The sequence below is a fragment of the Rutidosis leptorrhynchoides genome, chromosome 5 (assembly GCF_046630445.1).
Source record: "Rutidosis leptorrhynchoides isolate AG116_Rl617_1_P2 chromosome 5, CSIRO_AGI_Rlap_v1, whole genome shotgun sequence".
In the NCBI taxonomy this organism is placed as follows: domain Eukaryota; kingdom Viridiplantae; phylum Streptophyta; class Magnoliopsida; order Asterales; family Asteraceae; genus Rutidosis; species Rutidosis leptorrhynchoides.
The window spans coordinates 215,423,523-215,445,631 of record NC_092337.1 but is presented as its reverse complement, the minus strand read 5'-3'; the positions used below and the strand labels follow the sequence as shown (position 1 = coordinate 215,445,631).

Here is a 22,109-nt window from a genome sequence, read left to right as displayed (position 1 = left end):
GTGTGGTGTAATATATGGAATATAGTGTTCTTATGCTTTATGATATATGTAAAAATTGCTTGTATTAATAAGTATTTTTTTTATGAATCTAACTCTTGTCTATTTTACAGTTTAAAAACACAAAATGGATAGACAACCCAATATTTTAAGAGACCTACCCGGAGACATGATTGATGAAATCTTGTCTAGAGTCGGCCAGAATTCTTCGGCACAACTATTTAAGGCGAGATCAGTTTGTAAGACATTCGAAGAACGTTCCAAGAATGTCTTGGTTTATAAGAGACTTTCGTTTGAAAGATGGGGGATATCACATTGGGAAACCCATAAGTTACGATGTGTTTACTTTGACGCATATATTGCGGGGAACCCAAATTCTATTTTACGCAACGGGTTAAGAAATTATTTTGACTCAATATATCCGAATATTGGACTTCGTGATTTAGAAAAAGCGGCTAACATGCAACATAAAGAAGCATGTTATGCTTACGGATTAGTAATGTTCGCTTCTCACCAAAGTGAGAACAAGAACATCGGGCTACAACTATTAAACAAAACGTTTCCACAAGTGACGGAGTCGGTAATTGGGGTAAGAAATGAGGTTTTTAGATTATTACGGGACTGTTGGACATTACGTAACCCTCGTCCCTTTGATGACGTTACAACACGCTGTCTTATCAACGGCCATAACGGTTATGTTGCACAAGACCAAGGATGGGAAGTAGTCCTAGTAAAACCAGAATGCATGACTTGTTTCTGGACGTATGAATTACGTGTCTTTATTGCCTTTGCTGAACGACTTGTGTACTAGCTAGAATTGTCTTCACAACTATCTTGTATCAAAGTTATTGTGTGCTATATTTCATGCTTTATGTAAAATAAGCGGTATTGTAAGTTTGTAAAATATTGTATAAAAGTTTGAACGCGAAATATTATTATAATCAGTTTTTCATATAGAATTGTAGTAGTTGAATTGTATATTAGCTACTAAGTATGAACTTAACGGGTAGGTACTACCCGAATTTAAACTTATAAAATGCTAATATGAAGAAAAAGCTTTTATAAATGAGTTCATATTATGCTACGAAATACTATTAACTACTCTTAATATTCTGTATGATTAACTTGTTCCATTTAACTATTTTGAAGGAAATGGCACCGACTACTCGACACACCGTGAATATGAATGAAGAGGAATTCCGTACTTTTCTAGCTTCAAACATAGCCGCAGTACAGGCTGCGCTACATACCAACAATAACCTTGGATCTAGCAGTACAGGAAATCGTGTAGGATGCACCTACAAAGAATTCACTGCCTGCAAACCTTTGGAATTTGATGGAACCGAAGGACCGATCGGATTGAAACGGTGGACCGAGAAGGTTGAATCGGTGTTTGCCATAAGTAAGTGTACTGAAGAGGACAAAGTGAAGTACGCTACGCATACCTTCACAGGTTCTGCGTTAACATGGTGGAATACCTATCTAGAGCAAGTGGGACAAGATGATGCGTACGCACTACCGTGGTCAGCATTCAAGCACTTGATGAACGAGAAGTACCGTCCCAGAACCGAGGTCAATAAGCTCAAGACAGAACTTAGAGGGTTACGAACCCAAGGATTTGATATTACCACGTACGAAAGACGATTCACAGAATTTTGCCTATTATGTCCGGGAGCATTCGAAGATGAGGAAGAGAAGATCGACGCGTTTGTGAAAGGATTACCGGAAAGAATCCAAGAAGATATAAGTTCACACGAGCCCGCCTCCATACAACAGGCATGTAGAATGGCTCACAAACTAGTGAACCAGATTGAAGAAAGAATTAAAGAACAGACTGCTGAAGAGGCCAATGTGAAGCAAGTCAAAAGAAAGTGGGAGGAAAACGGTGATAAGAATCACCAATACAACAACAACAGCAATTACAACAATAATCGCAACAATTATCCCAACAATCGCAACATCAATCGCAACTACAACAAACGGCCCAACAACAACAACAACAACAACAACAACAGCAACTACAACAATCATCCCAACAACAATAATAACCGCAACAACAACAACAATCAGAAGCAACTATGCCAAAGGTGTGAAAAGAATCACTCGGGGTTCTGCACCAAATTTTGCAACAAGTGTAAAAGAAATGGTCATAGCGCGGCGAAGTGTGAGGTCTACGGACCAGGGGTTAATAGAACGAAAGGAACAAATGGTGTCGGAACGAGTAATGGCGGAGCAAGTAGTGTCGGAGCAAGTTATGCCAATGTAGTTTGTTATAAATGTGGAAAACCAGGCCACATTATTAGAAATTGCCCGAACCAGGAGAACACGAATGGACAAGGCCGTGGAAGAGTTTTCAATATTAATGCGGTAGAGGCACATGAAGACCCGGAGCTTGTTACGGGTACGTTTCTTATTGACAATAAATCTGCTTACGTTTTATTTGATTCGGGTGCGGATAGAAGCTATATGAGTAGAGATTTTTGTGCTAAATTAAGTTGTCCATTGACGCCTTTGGATAGTAAATTTTTACTCGAATTAGCAAATGGTAAATTAATTTCAGCAGATAATATATGTCGGAATCGAGAAATTAAACTGGTAAGCGAAACATTTAAGATTGATTTGATACCAGTAGAGTTAGGGAGTTTTGATGTGATAATCGGTATGGACTGGTTGAAAGAAGTGAAAGCGGAGATCGTTTGTTACAAAAATGCAATTCGCATTATACGAGAAAAAGGAAAACCCTTAATGGTGTACGGAGAAAAGGGCAACACGAAGCTACATCTTATTAGTAATTTGAAGGCACAAAAACTAATAAGAAAAGGTTGCTATGCTGTTCTAGCACACGTCGAGAAAGTACAAACTGAAGAAAAGAGCATCAATGATGTTCCCATTGCAAAAGAATTTCCCGATGTATTTCCGAAAGAATTACCGGGATTACCCCCACATCGATCCGTTGAATTTCAAATAGATCTTGTACCAGGAGCTGCACCAATAGCTCGTGCTCCTTACAGACTCGCACCCAGCGAGATGAAAGAACTGCAAAGCCAATTACAAGAACTTTTAGAGCGTGGTTTCATTCGACCAAGCACATCACCGTGGGGAGCTCCTGTTTTGTTTGTCAAGAAGAAAGATGGTACATTCAGGTTGTGTATCGACTACCGAGAGTTGAACAAACTTACCATCAAGAACCGCTACCCACTACCGAGAATCGATGACTTATTTGATCAACTACAAGGCTCGTCTGTTTATTCAAAGATTGACTTACGTTCCGGGTATCATCAAATGCGGGTGAAAGAAGATGATATTCCAAAGACTGCTTTCAGAACACGTTACGGTCATTACGAGTTTATGGTCATGCCGTTTGGTTTAACTAATGCACCAGCTGTGTTCATGGACCTTATGAACCGAGTGTGTGGACCATACCTTGACAAGTTTGTCATTGTTTTCATTGATGACATACTTATTTACTCAAAGAATGACCAAGAACACGGTGAACATTTGAGAAAGGTGTTAGAAGTATTGAGGAAGGAAGAATTGTACGCTAAGTTTTCAAAGTGTGCATTTTGGTTGGAAGAAGTTCAATTCCTCGGTCACATAGTGAACAAAGAAGGTATTAAGGTGGATCCGGCAAAGATAGAAACTGTTGAAAAGTGGGAAACCCCGAAAACTCCGAAACACATACGCCAGTTTTTAGGACTAGCTGGTTACTACAGAAGGTTCATCCAAGACTTTTCCAGAATAGCAAAACCCTTGACTGCATTAACGCATAAAGGGAAGAAATTTGAATGGAATGATGAACAAGAGAAAGCGTTTCAGTTATTGAAGAAAAAGCTAACTACGGCACCTATATTGTCATTGCCTGAAGGGAATGATGATTTTGTGATTTATTGTGACGCATCAAAGCAAGGTCTCGGTTGTGTATTAATGCAACGAACGAAGGTGATTGCTTATGCGTCTAGACAATTGAAGATTCACGAACAAAATTATACCACGCATGATTTAGAATTAGGCGCGGTTGTTTTTGCATTAAAGACTTGGAGGCACTACTTATATGGGGTCAAAAGTATTATATATACCGACCACAAAAGTCTTCAACACATATTTAATCAGAAACAACTGAATATGAGGCAGCGTAGGTGGATTGAATTATTGAATGATTACGATTTTGAGATTCGTTACCACCCGGGGAAGGCAAATGTGGTAGCCGATGCCTTGAGCAGGAAGGATAGAGAACCCATTCGAGTAAAATCTATGAATATAATGATTCATAATAACATTACTACTCAAATAAAGGAGGCGCAACAAGGAGTTTTAAAAGAGGGAAATTTAAAGGATGAAATACCCAATGGATCGGAGAAGCATCTTAATATTCGGGAAGACGGAACCCGGTATAGGGCTGAAAGGATTTGGGTACCAAAATTTGGAGATATGAGAGAAATGGTACTTAGAGAAGCTCATAAAACCAGATACTCAATACATCCTGGAACGGGGAAGATGTACAAGGATCTCAAGAAACATTTTTGGTGGCCGGGTATGAAAGCCGATGTTGCTAAATACGTAGGAGAATGTTTGACGTGTTCTAAGGTCAAAGCTGAGCATCAGAAACCATCAGGTCTACTTCAACAACCCGAAATCCCGGAATGGAAATGGGAAAACATTACCATGGATTTCATCACTAAATTGCCAAGGACTGCAAGTGGTTTTGATACTATTTGGGTAATAGTTGATCGTCTCACCAAATCAGCACACTTCCTACCAATAAGAGAAGATGACAAGATGGAGAAGTTAGCACGACTGTATTTGAAGGAAGTCGTCTCCAGACATGGAATACCAATCTCTATTATCTCTGATAGGGATGGCAGATTTATTTCAAGATTCTGGCAGACATTACAGCAAGCATTAGGAACTCGTCTAGACATGAGTACTGCCTATCATCCACAAACTGATGGGCAGAGCGAAAGGACGATACAAACGCTTGAAGACATGCTACGAGCATGTGTTATTGATTTCGGAAACAGTTGGGATCGACATCTACCGTTAGCAGAATTTTCCTACAACAACAGCTACCATTCAAGCATTGAGATGGCGCCGTTTGAAGCACTTTATGGTAGAAAGTGCAGGTCTCCGATTTGTTGGAGTGAGGTGGGGGATAGACAGATTACGGGTCCGGAGATTATACAAGAAACTACCGAGAAGATCATCCAAATTCAACAACGGTTGAAAACCGCCCAAAGTCGACAAAAGAGCTACTCTGACATTAAAAGAAAAGATATAGAATTTGAAATTGGAGAGATGGTCATGCTTAAAGTTGCACCTTGGAAAGGCGTTGTTCGATTTGGTAAACGAGGGAAATTAAATCCAAGGTATATTGGACCATTCAAGATTATTGATCGTGTCGGACCAGTAGCTTACCGACTTGAGTTACCTCAACAACTCGCGGCTGTACATAACACTTTCCACGTCTCGAATTTGAAGAAATGTTTTGCTAAAGAAGATCTCACTATTCCGTTAGATGAAATCCAAATCAACGAAAAACTTCAATTCATCGAAGAACCCGTCGAAATAATGGATCGTGAGGTTAAAAGACTTAAGCAAAACAAGATACCAATTGTTAAGGTTCGATGGAATGCTTGCAGAGGACCCGAGTTCACCTGGGAGCGTGAAGATCAGATGAAGAAGAAATACCCGCATCTATTTCCAGAAGATTCGTCAACACCTTCAACAGCTTAAAATTTCGGGACGAAATTTATTTAACGGGTAGGTACTGTAGTGACCCGAACTTTTCCATGTTTATATATATTAATTGAGATTGATATTTACATGATTAAATGTTTCCAACATGTTAAGCAATCAAACTTGTTAAGACTTGATTAATTGAAATATGTTTCATATAGACAATTGACCACCCAAGTTGACCGGTGATTCACGAACGTTAAAACTTGTAAAAACTATACGATGACATATATATGGTTATATATATAGTTAACATGTTTTTATTATAAGTATGTATCTCATTAGGTATTTTAACAATGAGTTATATACATAAAAATGAGACTATTAATTTAAGAAACTCGAAAACGATATATATAACGATTATCGTTATAACAACGTCTTACTAGGTACATATGAATCATATTAAGATATTGATACACTTGGTTAATTATGTTAAATGATAAGTAAATATATTATTAAGTGTATTAACAATGAAATACATATGTAAAAATAAGACTACTAACTTAATGATTTCGAAACGAGACATATATGTAACGATTATCGTTGTAACGACATTTAACTGTATATACATCATACTGAGATATATTATATATCATAATATCATGATAATATAACAATTTAACATCTCATTTGTTATAATAAACAATGGGTTAACAACATTCAACAAGATCATTAACCTAAAGGTTTCAAAACAACATTTACATGTAACGACTAACGATGACTTAACGACTCAGTTAAAATGTATATACATGTAGTGTTTTAATATGTATTCATACACTTTTGAAAGACTTCAAGACACTTATCAAAATACTTCTACTTAACAAAAATGCTTACAATTACATCCTCGTTCAGTTTCATCAACAATTCTACTCGTATGCACCCGTATTCGTACTCGTACAATACACAGCTTTTAGATGTATGTACTATTGGTATATACACTCCAATGATCAGCTCTTAGCAGCCCATGTGAGTCACCTAACACATGTGGGAACCATCATTTGGCAACTAGCATGAAATATCTCATAAAATTACAAAAATATGAGTAATCATTCATGACTTATTTACATGAAAACAAAATTACATATCCTTTATATCTAATCCATACACCAACGACCAAAAACACCTACAAACACTTTCATTCTTCAATTTTCTTCATCTAATTGATCTCTCTCAAGTTCTATCTTCAAGTTCTAAGTGTTCTTCATAAATTCCAAAAGTTCTAGTTTCATAAAATCAAGAATACTTTCAAGTTTGCTAGCTCACTTCCAATCTTGTAAGGTGATCATCCAACCTCAAGAAATCTTTGTTTCTTACAGTAGGTTATCATTCTAATACAAGGTAATAATCATATTCAAACTTTGGTTCAATTTCTATAACTATAACAATCTTATTTCAAGTGATGATCTTACTTGAACTTGTTTTCGTGTCATGATTCTGCTTCAAGAACTTCGAGCCATCCAAGGATCCATTGAAGCTAGATCCATTTTTCTCTTTTCCAGTAGGTTTATCCAAGGAACTTAAGGTAGTAATGATGTTCATAACATCATTCGATTCATACATATAAAGCTATCTTATTCGAAGGTTTAAACTTGTAATCACTAGAACATAGTTTAGTTAATTCTAAACTTGTTCGCAAACAAAAGTTAATCCTTCTAACTTGACTTTTAAAATCAACTAAACACATGTTCTATATCTATATGATATGCTAACTTAATGATTTAAAACCTGGAAACACGAAAAACACCGTAAAACCGGATTTACGCCGTCGTAGTAACACCGCGGGCTGTTTTGGGTTAGTTAATTAAAAACTATGATAAACTTTGATTTAAAAGTTGTTATTCAGAGAAAATGATTTTTATTATGAACATGAAACTATATCCAAAAATTATGGTTAAACTCAAAGTGGAAGTATGTTTTCTAAAATGGTCATCTAGACGTCGTTCTTTCGACTGAAATGACTACCTTTACAAAAACGACTTGTAACTTATTTTTCCGACTAGAAACCTATATTTTTTTTGTTTAGATTCATAAAATAGAGTTCAATATGAAACCATAGCAATTTGATTCACTCAAAACGGATTTAAAATGAAGAAGTTATGGGTAAAACAAGATTGGATAATTTTTCTCATTTTAGCTACGTGAAAATTGGTAACAAATCTATTCCAACCATAACTTAATCAACTTGTATTGTATATTATGTAATCTTGAGATACCATAGACACGTATACAATGTTTCGACCTATCATGTCGATACATCTATATATATTTCGGAACAACCATAGACACTCTATATGTGAATGTTGGAGTTAGCTATACAGGGTTGAGGTTGATTCCAAAATATATATAGTTTGAGTTGTGATCAATACTGAGATACGTATACACTGGGTCGTGGATTGATTCAAGATAATATTTATCGATTTATTTCTGTACATCTAACTGTGGACAACTAGTTGTAGGTTACTAACGAGGACAGCTGACTTAATAAACTTAAAACATCAAAATATATTAAAAGTGTTGTAAATATATTTTTGAACATACTTTGATATATATGTATATATTGTTATAGGTTCGTGAATCAACCAGTGGCCAAGTCTTACTTCCCGACGAAGTAAAAATCTGTGAAAGTGAGTTATAGTCCCACTTTTTAAATCTAATATTTTTGGGATGAGAATACATGCAGGTTTTATAAATGATTTACAAAATAGACACAAGTACGTGAAACTACATTCTATGGTTGAATTATCGAAATCGAATATGCCCCTTTTTATTAAGTCTGGTAATCTAAGAATTAGGGAACAGACACCCTAATTGACGCGAATCCTAAAGATAGATCTATTGGGCCTAACAAACCCCATCCAAAGTACCGGATGCTTTAGTACTTCGAAATTTATATCATATCCGAAGGGTGTCCCGGAATGATGGGGATATTCTTATATATGCATCTTGTTATTGTCGGTTACCAGGTGTTCACCATATGAATGATTTTTATCTCTATGTATGGGATGTGTATTGAAATATGAAATCTTGTGGTCTATTGTTACGATTTGATATATATAGGTTAAACCTATAACTCACCAACATTTTTGTTGACGTTTAAAGCATGTTTATTCTCAGGTGAATATTAAGAGCTTCCGCTGTTGCATACTAAAATAAGGACAAGATTTGGAGTCCATGTTTGTATGATATTGTGTAAAAACTGCATTCAAGAAATTGATTTCGATGTAACATATTTGTATTGTAAACCATTATGTAATGGTCGTGTGTAAACAGGATATTTTAGATTATCATTATTTGATAATCTACGTAAAGCTTTTTAAACCTTTATTTATGAAATAAAGGTTATGGTTTGTTTTAAAAATGAATGCAGTCTTTGAAAAACGTCTCATATAGAGGTCAAAACCTCGCAACGAAATCAATTAATATGGAACGTTTTTAATCAATAAGAACGGGACATTTCAGTAGGAACTTTGACGGGCAAGAGGATTGAGCTTGTGGATATCTTTCTTAAGTGTAAGGTGGAAATAGTGTGCGTTCAAGAGACTAGATGGAAGGGACAGGAGGAGGTGGACTTTAATAACTACAGGTTGTGGTACTCAGGCTCTAGGACAGCTCGAAATGGAGTAGGAATCCTTTTAGGTCCAACATACAAGGATCATGTTGTTGATGTGGGTAGGTTTAGCGATAGGATTATGTCGGTTACGTTTATAATTAATGAGGAGACGTTCACGGTCATTAGCGCTTACGCACCCCACGTAGGTTTAGGAGAAGCGGAGAAGAAGAGTTTCTGGGAATTGTTAGATGAGGTTGTAAGGGGATGTCCAGCGGACCATCGATTGATTATAGGGGGCGATCTTAATGGTCATATAGGAGCGGAGGTAGAGGGATATAGGGGAGCCCATGGGGGCTTTGGGTATGGGGTTAGAAATGAAGAAGGGCGCTCAATTCTCGAGTTCGCCATTGCCCATGATCTGGTTGTTGCAAACTCTTTCTTCAAGAAGAGGGATGCTCAGCTAGCCACCTTCCATAGTGGGGGTCATAGTACCCAAATTGACTTTTTCCTTCTTCGCAGGGGTGACCTTAGAAACTGTAAGGACTGTAAGGTCCTCCCAACCTGGACTTGTTCATCCCAGCATAGACTGTTGGTCATGGAGTTAGGTACCCAGGGACGGGTAAACAGGAGGGCGAGAGAAGTACAACAACCCAGAATCCTCTGGAAGAACTTAAATGGAGAGAAGGCGGAGACTTTTAGGGCTAATGTTGTTGAAAGAATGGGTGCTGAATTGGAAAATGCAGCCTTTATTGATGCAGATCAGATGTGGAACAACCTAGCGTCCACTATTAGAGGGGTGGCAAAAGAATCCTTGGGAGTGGCAGTTGGGACGTCGAGAGCCCAAAATGGTTGTAGAGAATCATGGTGGCTTAACGACGAGGTCCAAACTAAAGTCGCGCTTAAACAAGCGAGGTTTCGGGAGCTCACCTCCTTTAGAGGGGGTACACTAGCAGACAGAACTAGCATAGAAAATAGCTATAAAGAAGCCAAGAGAGAAGCAAAGATCGCCGTTACACGTGCAAAAGATAAAGCTTACGAAGGCTTATATAAGAGACTAGAAAAGAAGGGGCAAACGACATCTACAGGATAGCCAAAGCTAGGGAGCATCGGCGAAGGGATCTGGATAACATCAAATATATCAAGGATGAAGCAGGTCAAATCATAGTGAAGGAAGACAAAATTAGGAAACGATGGGAAGAATACTTCTCATCCCTTTTCGATGGGGGAAGGACTAGGAATGGAGAACCTCATGTCTATGATATGGCCCCACAATATCAAAACAACTGTTTCTGCACGAGGATCAACCATGGGGAAGTTAGAGTGGCCCTACGCAAGATGGGGAGAAACAAAGCAGTAGGACCGGACCAAATCCCCATAGAGGCGTGGCGGTGCCTAGGCGATGATGGGGTTAGGTGGTTGACAAACCTTTTCAACATGACGTTTAGAAGCGCAAAAATGCCAATGGAGTGGAGACTGAGCGAGGTTATTCTGATTTACAAGAACAAAGGGGATGCACAGACGTGTAGTAACTATAGAGGTATAAAGTTACTTAGCCATACCATGAAACTATGGGAGAGAGTGATTGAGACTAGGCTTAGACGAGAGACTAAGGTGTCAGAGAATCAATTTGGGTTCATGCCAGGACGCTCCTCGATGGAGGCAATTCACATTATTAGAAGTCTTATGGAGAAGTATAGAGAGAAACAAAAGAACCTACACATGGCTTTCTTAGACTTGGAAAAAGCTTATGATAGTGTAACACGAGAGTTGATTTGGAAGATCCTTAATGGTAGAGGTATCCCAAGTAGGTATATAAGAGCTATTATGGACATGTACCAGGGGTAAAAACTCGCGTTCGGACGACAGTAGGATACACAGAGTTTTTTTCCAGTAGAAGTAGGTTTACATCAAGGATCTGCTCTTAGCCCTTTTTTGTTCGCTTTAGTCTTAGACGACCTGTCTCATAGGATACAAGGGAGTATCCCTTGGTGCTTGATTTTTGCCAATGATATTTTCTTAGTATCGGAATCCCAGGATGAGCTAAACAGAAGGCTGGAGCAATGGAGGAATGCCCTGGAACAAAATGGACTTCGGATTAGTAGACTTAAATCGGAGTATCTTAGATGCGGCTACGGGAGGATCGAAGATCACAATGATACTGTGGATATTCGTATTGGGGATCAGGTCTTACATCCACATGATTCCTTTAGATACTTAGGATCAATGCTACACAAATCAGGAAGGATAGATGAGGATGTGTCTCACCGTATAAGAGTAGGATGGCTGAAGTGGAGAGCTGCGAAAGGGGTTTTGTGCGACAAGAAGATACCCCTTAAATTGAAGGGGAAATTCTTCAAGGTAGCGATTAGACCGGCCATGTTGTACGGATCGGAGTGTTGGCCAATGACGAAGGCCCAAGAGAGGAGGATGGAGGTGGCAGAAATGAGGATGCTTAGGTGGACGTGTGGTAAGACCATGTTAGACATGATACCTAATGGAATTTTTAGAAAGAACTTAGAAGTTGGGAATATCGTCAACAAGATGAGAGAAGGACGACTTAGATGGTTTGGCCATGTAAGGAGGCGGCCACCCACAGCACCGGTCAGGAGAGTGGAAGCCCTCACGGTTGGCGGCGTAAGGAGAAGAGGTAGACCTACACGTAGGTTGGAGGATAGACTGAAGCTTGACTTGAAGGAGCTTTTATTGACCGAGGACATGACTTCTGATAGAAATTTATGGAGGAGTAGAATTAGGATTGATGACTAGGTTGTATATATATTTTATTTTATATTCTTTTTTAATTTTCTATTTAGTTTTATATATTTTTATCGTATGCCTTTTGCCTACTTGCTTTTTTGCTTCATATATGTTTTGTATTACAATTTTTTTTTTCATTCATATACTAATACTTATTGTAGCATATCCCAACATATTGTGTGCATTACATTATACTTATTTACTTGCCTTATAGCACTATACCGTTACATGTCGCATTACATTATATCGCATTAAATTACACGTATTTACATTTACATGCTACATGTCTTTATGCTTACATTGTATACTTATATGTTTTATACTGCATTGTATAACTACATGCTCTATACCTACATGCTTACATACACATTTTATACTTACATTGCTTGTTATACTTGCATAATTGACACTTACTTTTTTCACTTATATGTTCTTTTACTTTACTTTACTTTACTTTGTTACATGTCATATTTACCTTTACATTTTCCACGGTAAGGTTCCTTTTATCTACTTTACTTTACTTGCATTTAGTTACTTCACTTAACGGATTTCATGGTTCTGCTGGCCGGAGGTCCTTGGGAAGCAGCCTCTCTGCCCTATAGTATAGGGAGGGACGACTTCTTTTACCCGCGGACCGATAAGTATCCGTGGGGGGAGGAATGACTTTCCTTTTACTCTAGAGTAGAGGAAAGACTGTCTACATCTAACCTCCCCCATACTCCACTTTAGTAGAATTGGGTATTGTTGTTGTTGTTGTTATATTGGTTCTTCCTTTACTATCTCCTTCTCTAGATAATTTTGATTAAGATAGAGAGGAGGTGGGACCCGTAAGTATGAGATTGAGCATGTTTCAATAGTAGTAGCTAGTTTATCATTGTAGAATTATGAGTATTCTAATGTAATATTCTTCTAAAAAACTAGTATTATTCATAATTTCTTATATTAATCTATCATAATACGTTTATTTGTTTATTTGATGTTTGTGATTTATTAAAATTAAAAAATATTTGTTACCATGTTTTACAACAACTTAACCATCCGGGCATAGCTTGGATGGTCACCAACACTTTCAATGAAGGTGAGGTCACGGGTTCGATTCCCTTCAAGGCACTTCAAACGCTTGGGGCGAACTTAAGAGACCAATAGCCTGAGGATGATTTACCTGGTAGCGGTGGAGGGTTGGCTTGCCGTTTACCCGGGGTTTACCCGCTGCGGGGGGCCAATGTGCCCGTTCGTAGTAGGGGTTCCTCGTTAAAAAAAAAAAAAAAAAAAAATGTTTTACAACAACTTGGGTCGTGATTTATTAATCATCCTAATGTGGTTTAAACGGGCAGTTTATGTTGTCGTGGGTGTAAGTGTTAGCGTGCAAGAGAGGTCAGTGGATCTGTTTTGTTTATTTATAATGTTTTTTTTTTTTTTTTACGGCAAAGGAGAAAAATATATTAAAATAAAAAGTGCCAGGACATTCCCAAAAGCCCAAATACAAAAGGCCCACAGCCCAAAAAAAAAAACAACAATACAAAACAGAATCCAAAAGGAAAATACAAGGCCACAAGCCCACAACACTACTTCAAACTGAAACAATTGCTTTCCAAATTCAGCTTCCAAACATTGGCGGCCTTCAAAATTGCAGGGGACTTTTTGACTTTTAATTGCATCAACTTTAAACGAATATAGCTCTGAATATCTTCACATATAGCTTCTGCAGTTCTTTTCTTTCCTCTAAAAAGCCTCGAGTTTCTTTCATGCCATATATGATAAACACAAGCAGCCAACACTGAACGATTAATAATGTTCCAAATATTTCTTGTAAAAGGATACAAAGCCAATCTATTCACAATACTTTCCAGGTCATTAGGTAAACCTTTAAAAAGCAAATTTGACTTCAACTCCTTCCAGATATAAGCACTGAATTCACATTGAAAGAAGAGATGCTTAGTTGAATCCTTTATCTTACCACATAGGGAACAGGACATAGGGATATTAGGTAACCAAATCTGCATTCTGTCCTGTGTATTAAGTCTACTGAGAATAGCTAACCATATGATAAAAGAATGTCTAGGATCAAAACCCTGGTACCAAATCACATGATGCCAGCTAACTTTGTTCCTGTTAATCCTCAAATCACTCCAAGCTTGATAGGTTGTAAAATTAACAACTTTACCAGTGTTGGAAATCCATTTAAAGCTACCATTATCATCTTTAACATGAGACTTCACTTTATTTCTAAGGTCTAAGATACATTTCCAACCCCAGCCATCATTGCATTTATATTGAGTATCATTGCATTGACACATGGAACTCTAGGGGTCTTGGGAGTTTATATAAAGGTAGTAAAGTGTTCAATTTGATCAATAAGTTTCAATTGCAGTTTAATGCCATCTTTATTCCTTAAAACATTAAAAGAGGTGGATATATTGCGGATTTGGGGTTTTTCATTCTTATGGGGAATTTGAATGAGATTTTGCGTTTCCTAACGTGTTGGATGGGTTTGAGGCATTTCAAGTGCAAAGGTTAAAGCGTGTTATAAGGAGTACGGTCTTTGAACTCGAAAAAGATGATGTTATTTTGTGGTTCTTTTGGTTGATTTATGGTTGCGGTATGTGTTCGTGTTATGATGGTTCTAATTTAGAGTTGGATTTTGATTCGGTTAAGGTTGGGTTGGGTTATTAAAAGTGCCTTCAAACATTGCCATGATACATTGGTTAGAAATTCAAGGTGGTGTTCCGGGGATAGAATTTTTGAGCCATAGTCATTGTCTTCAAAATGGTTCGGATGACAATTGCGAGCGGTGTATGTTTCAAGTTGAGTCGATTGATCATCTTTTACTTCATTGCTCATGGTCTCGTAAAATATGGCCGGCTTTGTTTTATTGGTGTCCTTTATTGAATTCTCTCTCGATTATTTCGGGTTAGGATTTGGTGTTATAAATGATTGGAGGTTAATTGATCCGGCTTCGTTTTGGTCTATTTGGATCGCTAGATATAATTTGATTTTTAATGGGATATTTAAAGATGGAGCGGTAGTAGTTGATCATATCAAGTTTAAAGTTTTCCAATGGTTCTCAATTCATAAAAAGCCGAAAGTCTCCAATTTTATGTATGGAGAGAGCAGCAGTGGGATCTAAGGTGTATCTGAAGGTGAACAACAGCTTAAGATTTCATAGTGCAGGCATGCTTAGTTTTTTCACAAGTGCAGTAGCTTTCTTGTTTATTTTGATTTAGTCTTATATATTATGGTCTTATTTGTGTTATGGATCTTAGATGGGCTTGTCCATGAGATCCTTTTGGTGTTTATTCTTGTATGAACTATTAAGCTCATCTTTCTGATGTATGTCTTATTTTCACTAATTGTGAAAATTCTTAATATACTTCAGTTTTTGCCAAAAAAAAAAATTTAAAAAATAAAACCCCCTTTATGAATGTTCATTTATAATGTTGGAGCCTAAATTTACAACTCACTTCAGCGAACATATTCTACTCTATTGGACGAGTAACAAGGAGTATTTTGGGTTTTGTTTTTTTATTCTTAAAATAAGAAAATAAATAAATAACACAGTACAATTAGTTGTTAATTTAGATAAGGGCAAAGTAAATGTGTGTTATGATTTAGTTAATTACTTGTAAGTGGTTTAATAATGAAATGATTGACTAAAGATTTGAACATCTTTAAGACATGCAATATTTTACCTTACGTCCCTGTCAATTGCTTGTAAATAGGTACAATGTATGTTTAGCGAGCGGATTTATAATTTTTATTTCCCCGTTTATTGTTATGACACATTTGAACAAACGACATTGTGGTTATTATCCTTACTAGCTTAAGACCCGCGAAATTTGTGGGTTTTTGAAAGTGACGAATAAAAAAAAATTGTTTTGGTTTCGCACATATTACTCTTCGATTATAATCTCTTAATGTGTTGATGAATTGTACTAAGAGCATAAGCAAATTACTTTATTTTCATTATATATCTTAAATCTCCTTTAAAATAACAGCGCGTAATCTCTCAGTTTTCGGTATAATTAAAAAATATTATCATAACATCCCATAAAAAATATTATCATAACAGTAATTAGGATATATTTACCATACTCAATATCATAAATAATCACTTTGATTAGTAGTGGTGTTAATTTGCTCCACTAATGGTCATTATTAGAATGGATCAGCACTTGAGATCCCACGGATTCTCTTACATAACTCCATTTTGCTATGAAATTTATGGCGCCCATGGGTAACGGGCACGGGTTCTATATACCCACGACCCGCCCGTCGGGTTTCTTTTTTGCACGTTGAGACCCGTTACCCGCCCACGAGTAAAAACTTTTCGCCCATACCCGTGACCCGCGGATACCCGTGACCCGCGGGTAATAATAATATACAACTTTTTATTAGAAAATTCAAATAATTTTATTAATTATAAAACCATATGTACTAGGTATATGTATAATGACGTGAAAATTAGGGTTTTTACTTATATGTAATATTATATTTTGTTGCCCAATGAAGCACCCCACCCGGGTTCAATCCTTGGCTATGCCAAATTGTTCAAAAAGGGAGTGTGACTAGAGGGTGCGCATAATGCGCAATTCACCCGGTACCAGGTCTCGCGTTCGGGGGACTTGATTAACCGAGGTTTTACCTTCTATGGAAGAGCCAATATGCTCGTTCATAGGAGGGTTTCCTTACTTACTAAAAAAAAAATATATTATATTTTAAATAATTATTTAAATACTAGTAAAATAGCTTTTAAATTTAATAATAGTAAGTATTAATTCATGGGTAAATTGAGAAAAGTCTCATGTATTCACGGGTCGGGTTTTACCCGCGAGGCCGTGACGGGTAGTATATACCCGCGACCCGCCCGTGATCTGTCGACGGGGATAAATTTTTACCCGTACCCGTGCCCGCGGGTAAGAATTAATGATTTTACCCACCCATCACGGATCGGGTACTCGCGGGTCACGGGTTGTTTCTCGCCAATTGCCATCCCTAATGAAATTGCCTTAGAAGCCCTTAACTCATTTGTAATAATTTCCATTAAAGGTCACAGTTGCATCATATTGTGTATCAATATTCACAAAAAAGTAGTGTGTTGATGAGGATATTTGATACACATGATCCTAAACCCAAAAGAGTTTACTTTAGTTACGATACAAATGCAAGTACAAAACATATACAAAAAGAATATGAATTCAAATGTTTTACCTCTACGTTAGTACTTCTAAAAAGAAGAACCAATAGACAAATTATTAGTCATATACAGGATCATCAGCAAGCAAATTACAACTCAAATCATACCACAATTCTTTGTACAAAATCAGTTTTGACTAAGTACTTGCAAAGTCAATTATTTTGATCCAACCATTGACCCAGCTCTTTTCTTGATTCAGCAACCACCAACATAAGTATTTTCGACCCATATCAGAAAAATAGAAATGGCAGTAGCAGCAGTGGAGACCTAAATCCAAATCATTCAACCAAATTTTAGACATATTTGACCAACATTGACCCAAATAAAAATCGTATCTGATAATATTAATGCAGCTCATCTTCAAAGAATCAAACCTGACCCATATAACAAATGTAATACCATTATTTACCCTTGAAGCAGATTTTATGACCCACTGAGGAGCATGAGGAGCAATCTTGATGCATAAAACAACCATAAAACCATAATTGGCCCATATCCAATATGCAGCAACAACATTTATCATCCGATAGAAAAGAGTAACATATGGCATGAATCAAAACCCAAAAATATTGACTATTATTACCTTTCGTTGTCACTTTGTACTGTACATAACAACACATAAAAATTGAAAGGGCTGCCGTCCGATGGGTACACATAAGTGGCAAAGTTGCTTTGACTACAGAACCACTTCAATAAGAACGAATAAAAATTTGGCTCATATTGCATCACTTATAATTCAAAACACTTTACTTAATAGAAGACATTAATGGGTTACATGAAAATACCTGTCAGTGTAGATTCAGAAGGACATCATATTGTTCTCCAACGATTTAATACCCGACTTCTTTTGTTAGCGAAAATTTCTTTTCTATTCCTTTTTTATAACGGGATTGAAGACCTGCGAGAATGCAGATGCTAACAGAATCTGGGCATGGTTACAGTTTACATAGTATATATTGTTAGTATATATTGTTTATACTTTATAGTAGGGAAATGCTAATGAAAACCCTTAGGGTTGTCATTAGCATTTTCCCTTTATAGTATGGGCATGCACATACTTAATATAGTAAGATAACAAAAACTACCTAACACATATTTTAAGTAAACCTTGTAAGCTGTAGTGTAAAAATTAAAAATTTGTTAGGTGACTGCACAAAGGGAGCTGAATTTTGTATAACCTACATTTGTTACTTCATCTCATGAGAATAGGTAAACATTCAATTTCAATAGTTGTTTACTTTAAAACAATATTAATCAACATGTATATATAAGTAATAGAACATCAAATAATATGGAGATTATAACTTACCGGGCAATGTATTGAGTGTCATCCACATTGAAAAGTCCTATAACTCATTATGAAACACCAGAATGTCACATATTCATCTCCATAAGTGCTGCAAATACATCAGATGGGAGAATAAATTATGATACTATAAATTCTAATTCTAATAATAACTTGAAGATAGACTAATGAGCACGGTACTATAAGTGTGAAAAAAGCTTTAGGTACAAAGAAATAAACATGATAACAGCATACTGAGATTATTGATGGAGAAAACATATCAGAATCCAATTAGGATCAATTTGTACCTTTTTTTAATACCGAGTCATCAACATCAGATGTTTCAGGATCTGAAAGAAGAAAAAATTTACAGATATCCATCATTTTTTTTGGATGAAATAACGATAACATATATAGAATTTGTACGGTATTGTCGAGAAAAACATGAAGGATTCATTGGTGGTGGTTGTGTCACCTAATACGGCGGGATGAACACACAATCGAAGGTGAAAAGGATCTGGTGGTTTTTTTTGAAGAGAGAGAGAGAGAGAGAGAGAGAGAGAGAAATGGGAAGATTAAGTTGAGCGATCGTAATAAAAACTGATTCAAAGGGGTTTTGAAGGACACGTGTTTTTTTCTTATAATTTTGAGGATTAATCTACTTTTAATCACAAAATTTGAAAGACTAATTAGTCTCTAAGCTGATGACATAACTGAATCTCTTCATCAAGCGATGAAAAAGACGAATAAAATACAATCGAACCAGACGCAAATCAAAACTAAACAAAGAGCCTAAGGTAACTAAGTCCAAGCCTTAACGCACACTGGGTATCAAACATCTTTATTAACCTAAACCTTAATTCTTTGACTAACGGGTCTCGTTTACCATCATCGTTAGTTTCCAATTGATACTTTAATCTCAAAAGATGAGGATGGTAAACCGTCTTCTCATAAGAGGTGTATCACTTTAGAGACTTTCTCGACCCTAACGGTTCTATAGAAACGGGTCAGGTTTTAAAAAAAAGACCGTGATCTTTCTCGTAGGGCACCAAGTTATCACTTTCATCTAGAGAATTATTACCACCATATATGATTCTATTTTCCCAGTCTTGCTGATTGAGTGGAAAATAATCGTCAACGAAAGGTATGACACCATGACAATCATCTTTCTTTTTGGTCATCGATTTCTGAAACCATATACTACATTCTTCCTCATCCACAATCTCGGATTTTGGAAGCTCGACTTTATCACCATGTTATGTCGATAACGTATCTTGAAATGCATGGGAATGTGTAGCATAAGAAAAATCTTTTACTGATCCCTTCAAAAAACCCTCTTCATCCTCCTCCACAATATCAAATGCATGCATGCATACTCTGGTACTTTTCTGTAACGTATATACAAAAATAATGTTCAATGACCAAAAGGTTATGAGATTTTTTTATTAAATGACTATTGTAGTGTTGAACATCTGATACTCGTAGATGGATCAACACTAGATCTGGTTAGATATGCTAGCCAATTATGTAGATAACATGTGATATGCTACAAATTTGTGTCGGGCATGTAACACTTTTATGCCGTAAACTTATATTATTTCAACAAAAATTTGATATTGTGTATGATAGAGGGTATTATGTATTAAATCAAAAGTTTTTGCCAACTTCAACCTATTTGACCCGTTGAAATCGTAGGCTATTAGCTACCTCTTCTACCAGTTAGCTCCATTCAAGATATAATATATTCACCATTAATTTGATTGTAAAGGGGTTCAAATTGTCACCTCTTAATAAAAACAGTAAGCTATACTACCATGAAAAGGATGCACATTAAGCAGGTATGTAGAAGAAGAGCATGATAATATACTTGAAAAGTTTTATCAGGTTGCCACTTCAAATTAGTAAAGATATAAATACCTTTTTGGATAGTATACCACAGTTCCCTCTTCACAACTTTTTTTAAAGGCTCATTAATAGCAAAATTTCCCCAAAATTGTAAGATCTCCATCTTCTACACGCATAATGGGCAATGTTGTTGAACTTTTAGCTTCAAATGGCTCTTCTAAATAACTTTATCATCCTAAAAACGTACTCCTATATTTTAGTTGCAAGAAGATATTGATGATGATCATGGCTTAATCTTCACAATATGTTAATTCAACATAATTATTGCTGTTCCTAAAGAAGAAACTGTCAAACTAAAACGAATTCAGTTTTCAAACAGTTTTAATAACATTTTATTACTCGAATTCTATATGAGTTAAACATATTTTAATTAAAACCGAATAAACATATGAAGATTGAAATTTTGATAATCTAAATTTTTTTTTTTTATAAAAATAGATCAAATAACCTGAGTTTTTTATGAGAATGAAAATCATGTTTCATCAATCCTTTATGCTCATCAAGATGAGTGATGTGATTATAATATCTCGATCTTACATTTACCTACAAAAAACAGCATAACGAAATCATCGTAGTTAGTATAAATCTAACAATTAAATCGATTTACAATGCCCTTAAACATTAACAAACTCAGAGTTAACATCGTTTGCGGCAGGCGTTAACAACCAATTTATAAGGAAATCATTTTACTTCAAAAAAAATTTCGATTGTTAACCCTTGTTATGTTGATTTAAACGGACAATAACAAATAGTTTATTAAAATCTATTCGTTAGACATAAATCAAAATGAAATCGATAATGCATACCTGATGCCGTTTTTAGAATCCGAAATCAATTCAATGAATCAACCCTACAAAAATGAATAGTTTTTACAGAAACAAAATTAGGGTTTTGATTTTAAATCTGATCTATAAAGTAACGAACAAAAACATAATTTAGGGTTTTGAATCATGTATATGGTATCTTCATAAGTCACTTGAAATATGGATATATCGATCTTCAATACATCAGACATGATAATCAAAAACCTGAAAATCGAAACAAAAAAAAAAAGAATTACTAACTCGCGATTTGCGATTGAAGATCATTCAACAGATATTGATTCAAGATATCGACCCGTAAACTATTATAGATGATAATTTTTGCATTTGATTTGTGAAGCTTCCGACTGGTTGCGAGGTTATGCGATGGTAGCGATGTTATACGATGAAGCTTTGTATGCGATGATTTACCAATGGATTGTTCAGCAGAAATCTACCCGCTATCCGAATGATACACGTTTGTTGGGATAGATGTTTGAAGAAAATTGAAGTAGAAGGAAGGTAGATGAGAGATTTTGCCCTAATCTCTGTGTGTGCTGCTAATGAAGTGGCGACTGATCTAATTTTTCTAATTGTTTCCCTTCGTTTGGTGTAAGGGTATTATAGGAAGATTTGTGATATAGACAATAGTTATAAGCAGTGTTGTAAAAAACCCGATTACTCGCCGATTAATCTCCGATTAATCATTTTTAAGAGCAATCCGTTCTGATTTTCAAAAATCCATTTAATTAAACGGTCAACGTCAATTGATGGGTCAAAATCGAATTTGGTAATCAAAGTCGGTTAAAGTCAAATATGATTAACATTTTAACACGAATTTACACTAGAACTTTATAGTTTTTGAGCAAAATGAATAATTTTAGACAA

The 22,109-nt window shown here is 36.1% G+C and overlaps 3 protein-coding genes and 1 long non-coding RNA gene across 12 annotated transcripts; 2 read left to right on the top strand and 2 right to left on the bottom strand.

Moving 5' to 3' along the window:
- The first annotated feature begins 9,419 nt into the window (after nt 1-9,419).
- On the top strand, nt 9,420-10,370 carry LOC139849268 (uncharacterized). Its single transcript, XM_071838926.1, has one exon. The coding sequence runs from the start codon at nt 9,420-9,422 to the stop codon at nt 10,368-10,370; it is 951 nt and encodes a 316-aa protein (XP_071695027.1).
- A 170-nt stretch (nt 10,371-10,540) lies between these two features.
- LOC139849267 (uncharacterized) lies at nt 10,541-12,639 on the top strand. Its single transcript, XM_071838925.1, has 4 exons — nt 10,541-10,939; nt 11,315-11,592; nt 11,788-11,927; nt 12,569-12,639. Exons 1-4 carry the CDS (start codon nt 10,541-10,543, stop codon nt 12,637-12,639), a joined length of 888 nt encoding a protein of 295 aa, XP_071695026.1.
- Nucleotides 12,640-13,602: 963 nt separating this feature from the next.
- LOC139849266 (uncharacterized) lies at nt 13,603-14,334 on the bottom strand. Its single transcript, XM_071838924.1, has one exon. It carries the CDS (start codon nt 14,332-14,334, stop codon nt 13,603-13,605), a length of 732 nt encoding a protein of 243 aa, XP_071695025.1.
- Nucleotides 14,335-17,185: 2,851 nt separating this feature from the next.
- Nucleotides 17,186-21,814, bottom strand: LOC139847159 (uncharacterized). Of its 9 annotated transcripts, none has more exons than XR_011759341.1 (9): nt 21,538-21,814; nt 21,228-21,449; nt 20,870-20,964; nt 20,434-20,596; nt 19,598-19,904; nt 18,825-18,866; nt 18,541-18,628; nt 18,017-18,129; nt 17,186-17,918 (listed from the first exon to the last, which is right to left on the bottom strand). It is a non-coding gene; the product is annotated as an uncharacterized lncRNA (long non-coding RNA). The 9 variants fall into 9 exon arrangements; XR_011759345.1 differs by having other exon boundaries at nt 17,186-17,907; XR_011759340.1 differs by having other exon boundaries at nt 17,186-18,129; nt 21,228-21,271; nt 21,486-21,814.
- Nucleotides 21,815-22,109: the final 295 nt, after the last annotated feature.

Excerpts from the sequence above, each read along its gene's own strand:
- LOC139849268 (XM_071838926.1), top strand. The coding sequence starts at position 9,420 with ATGTCGGTTACGTTTATAATTAATGAGGAGACGTTCACGGTCATTAGC.
- LOC139849267 (XM_071838925.1), top strand. The coding sequence starts at position 10,541 with ATGGCCCCACAATATCAAAACAACTGTTTCTGCACGAGGATCAACCAT. Across the intron at positions 10,940-11,314 it reads CAGGACGCTCCTCGATGGAG|GATGAGCTAAACAGAAGGCT; the intron begins GCAATTCACATT and ends TCGGAATCCCAG. Across the intron at positions 11,593-11,787 it reads AGAGCTGCGAAAGGGGTTTT|AAAGAACTTAGAAGTTGGGA; the intron begins GTGCGACAAGAA and ends TGGAATTTTTAG.
- LOC139849266 (XM_071838924.1), bottom strand. The coding sequence starts at position 14,334 with ATGTGTCAATGCAATGATACTCAATATAAATGCAATGATGGCTGGGGT.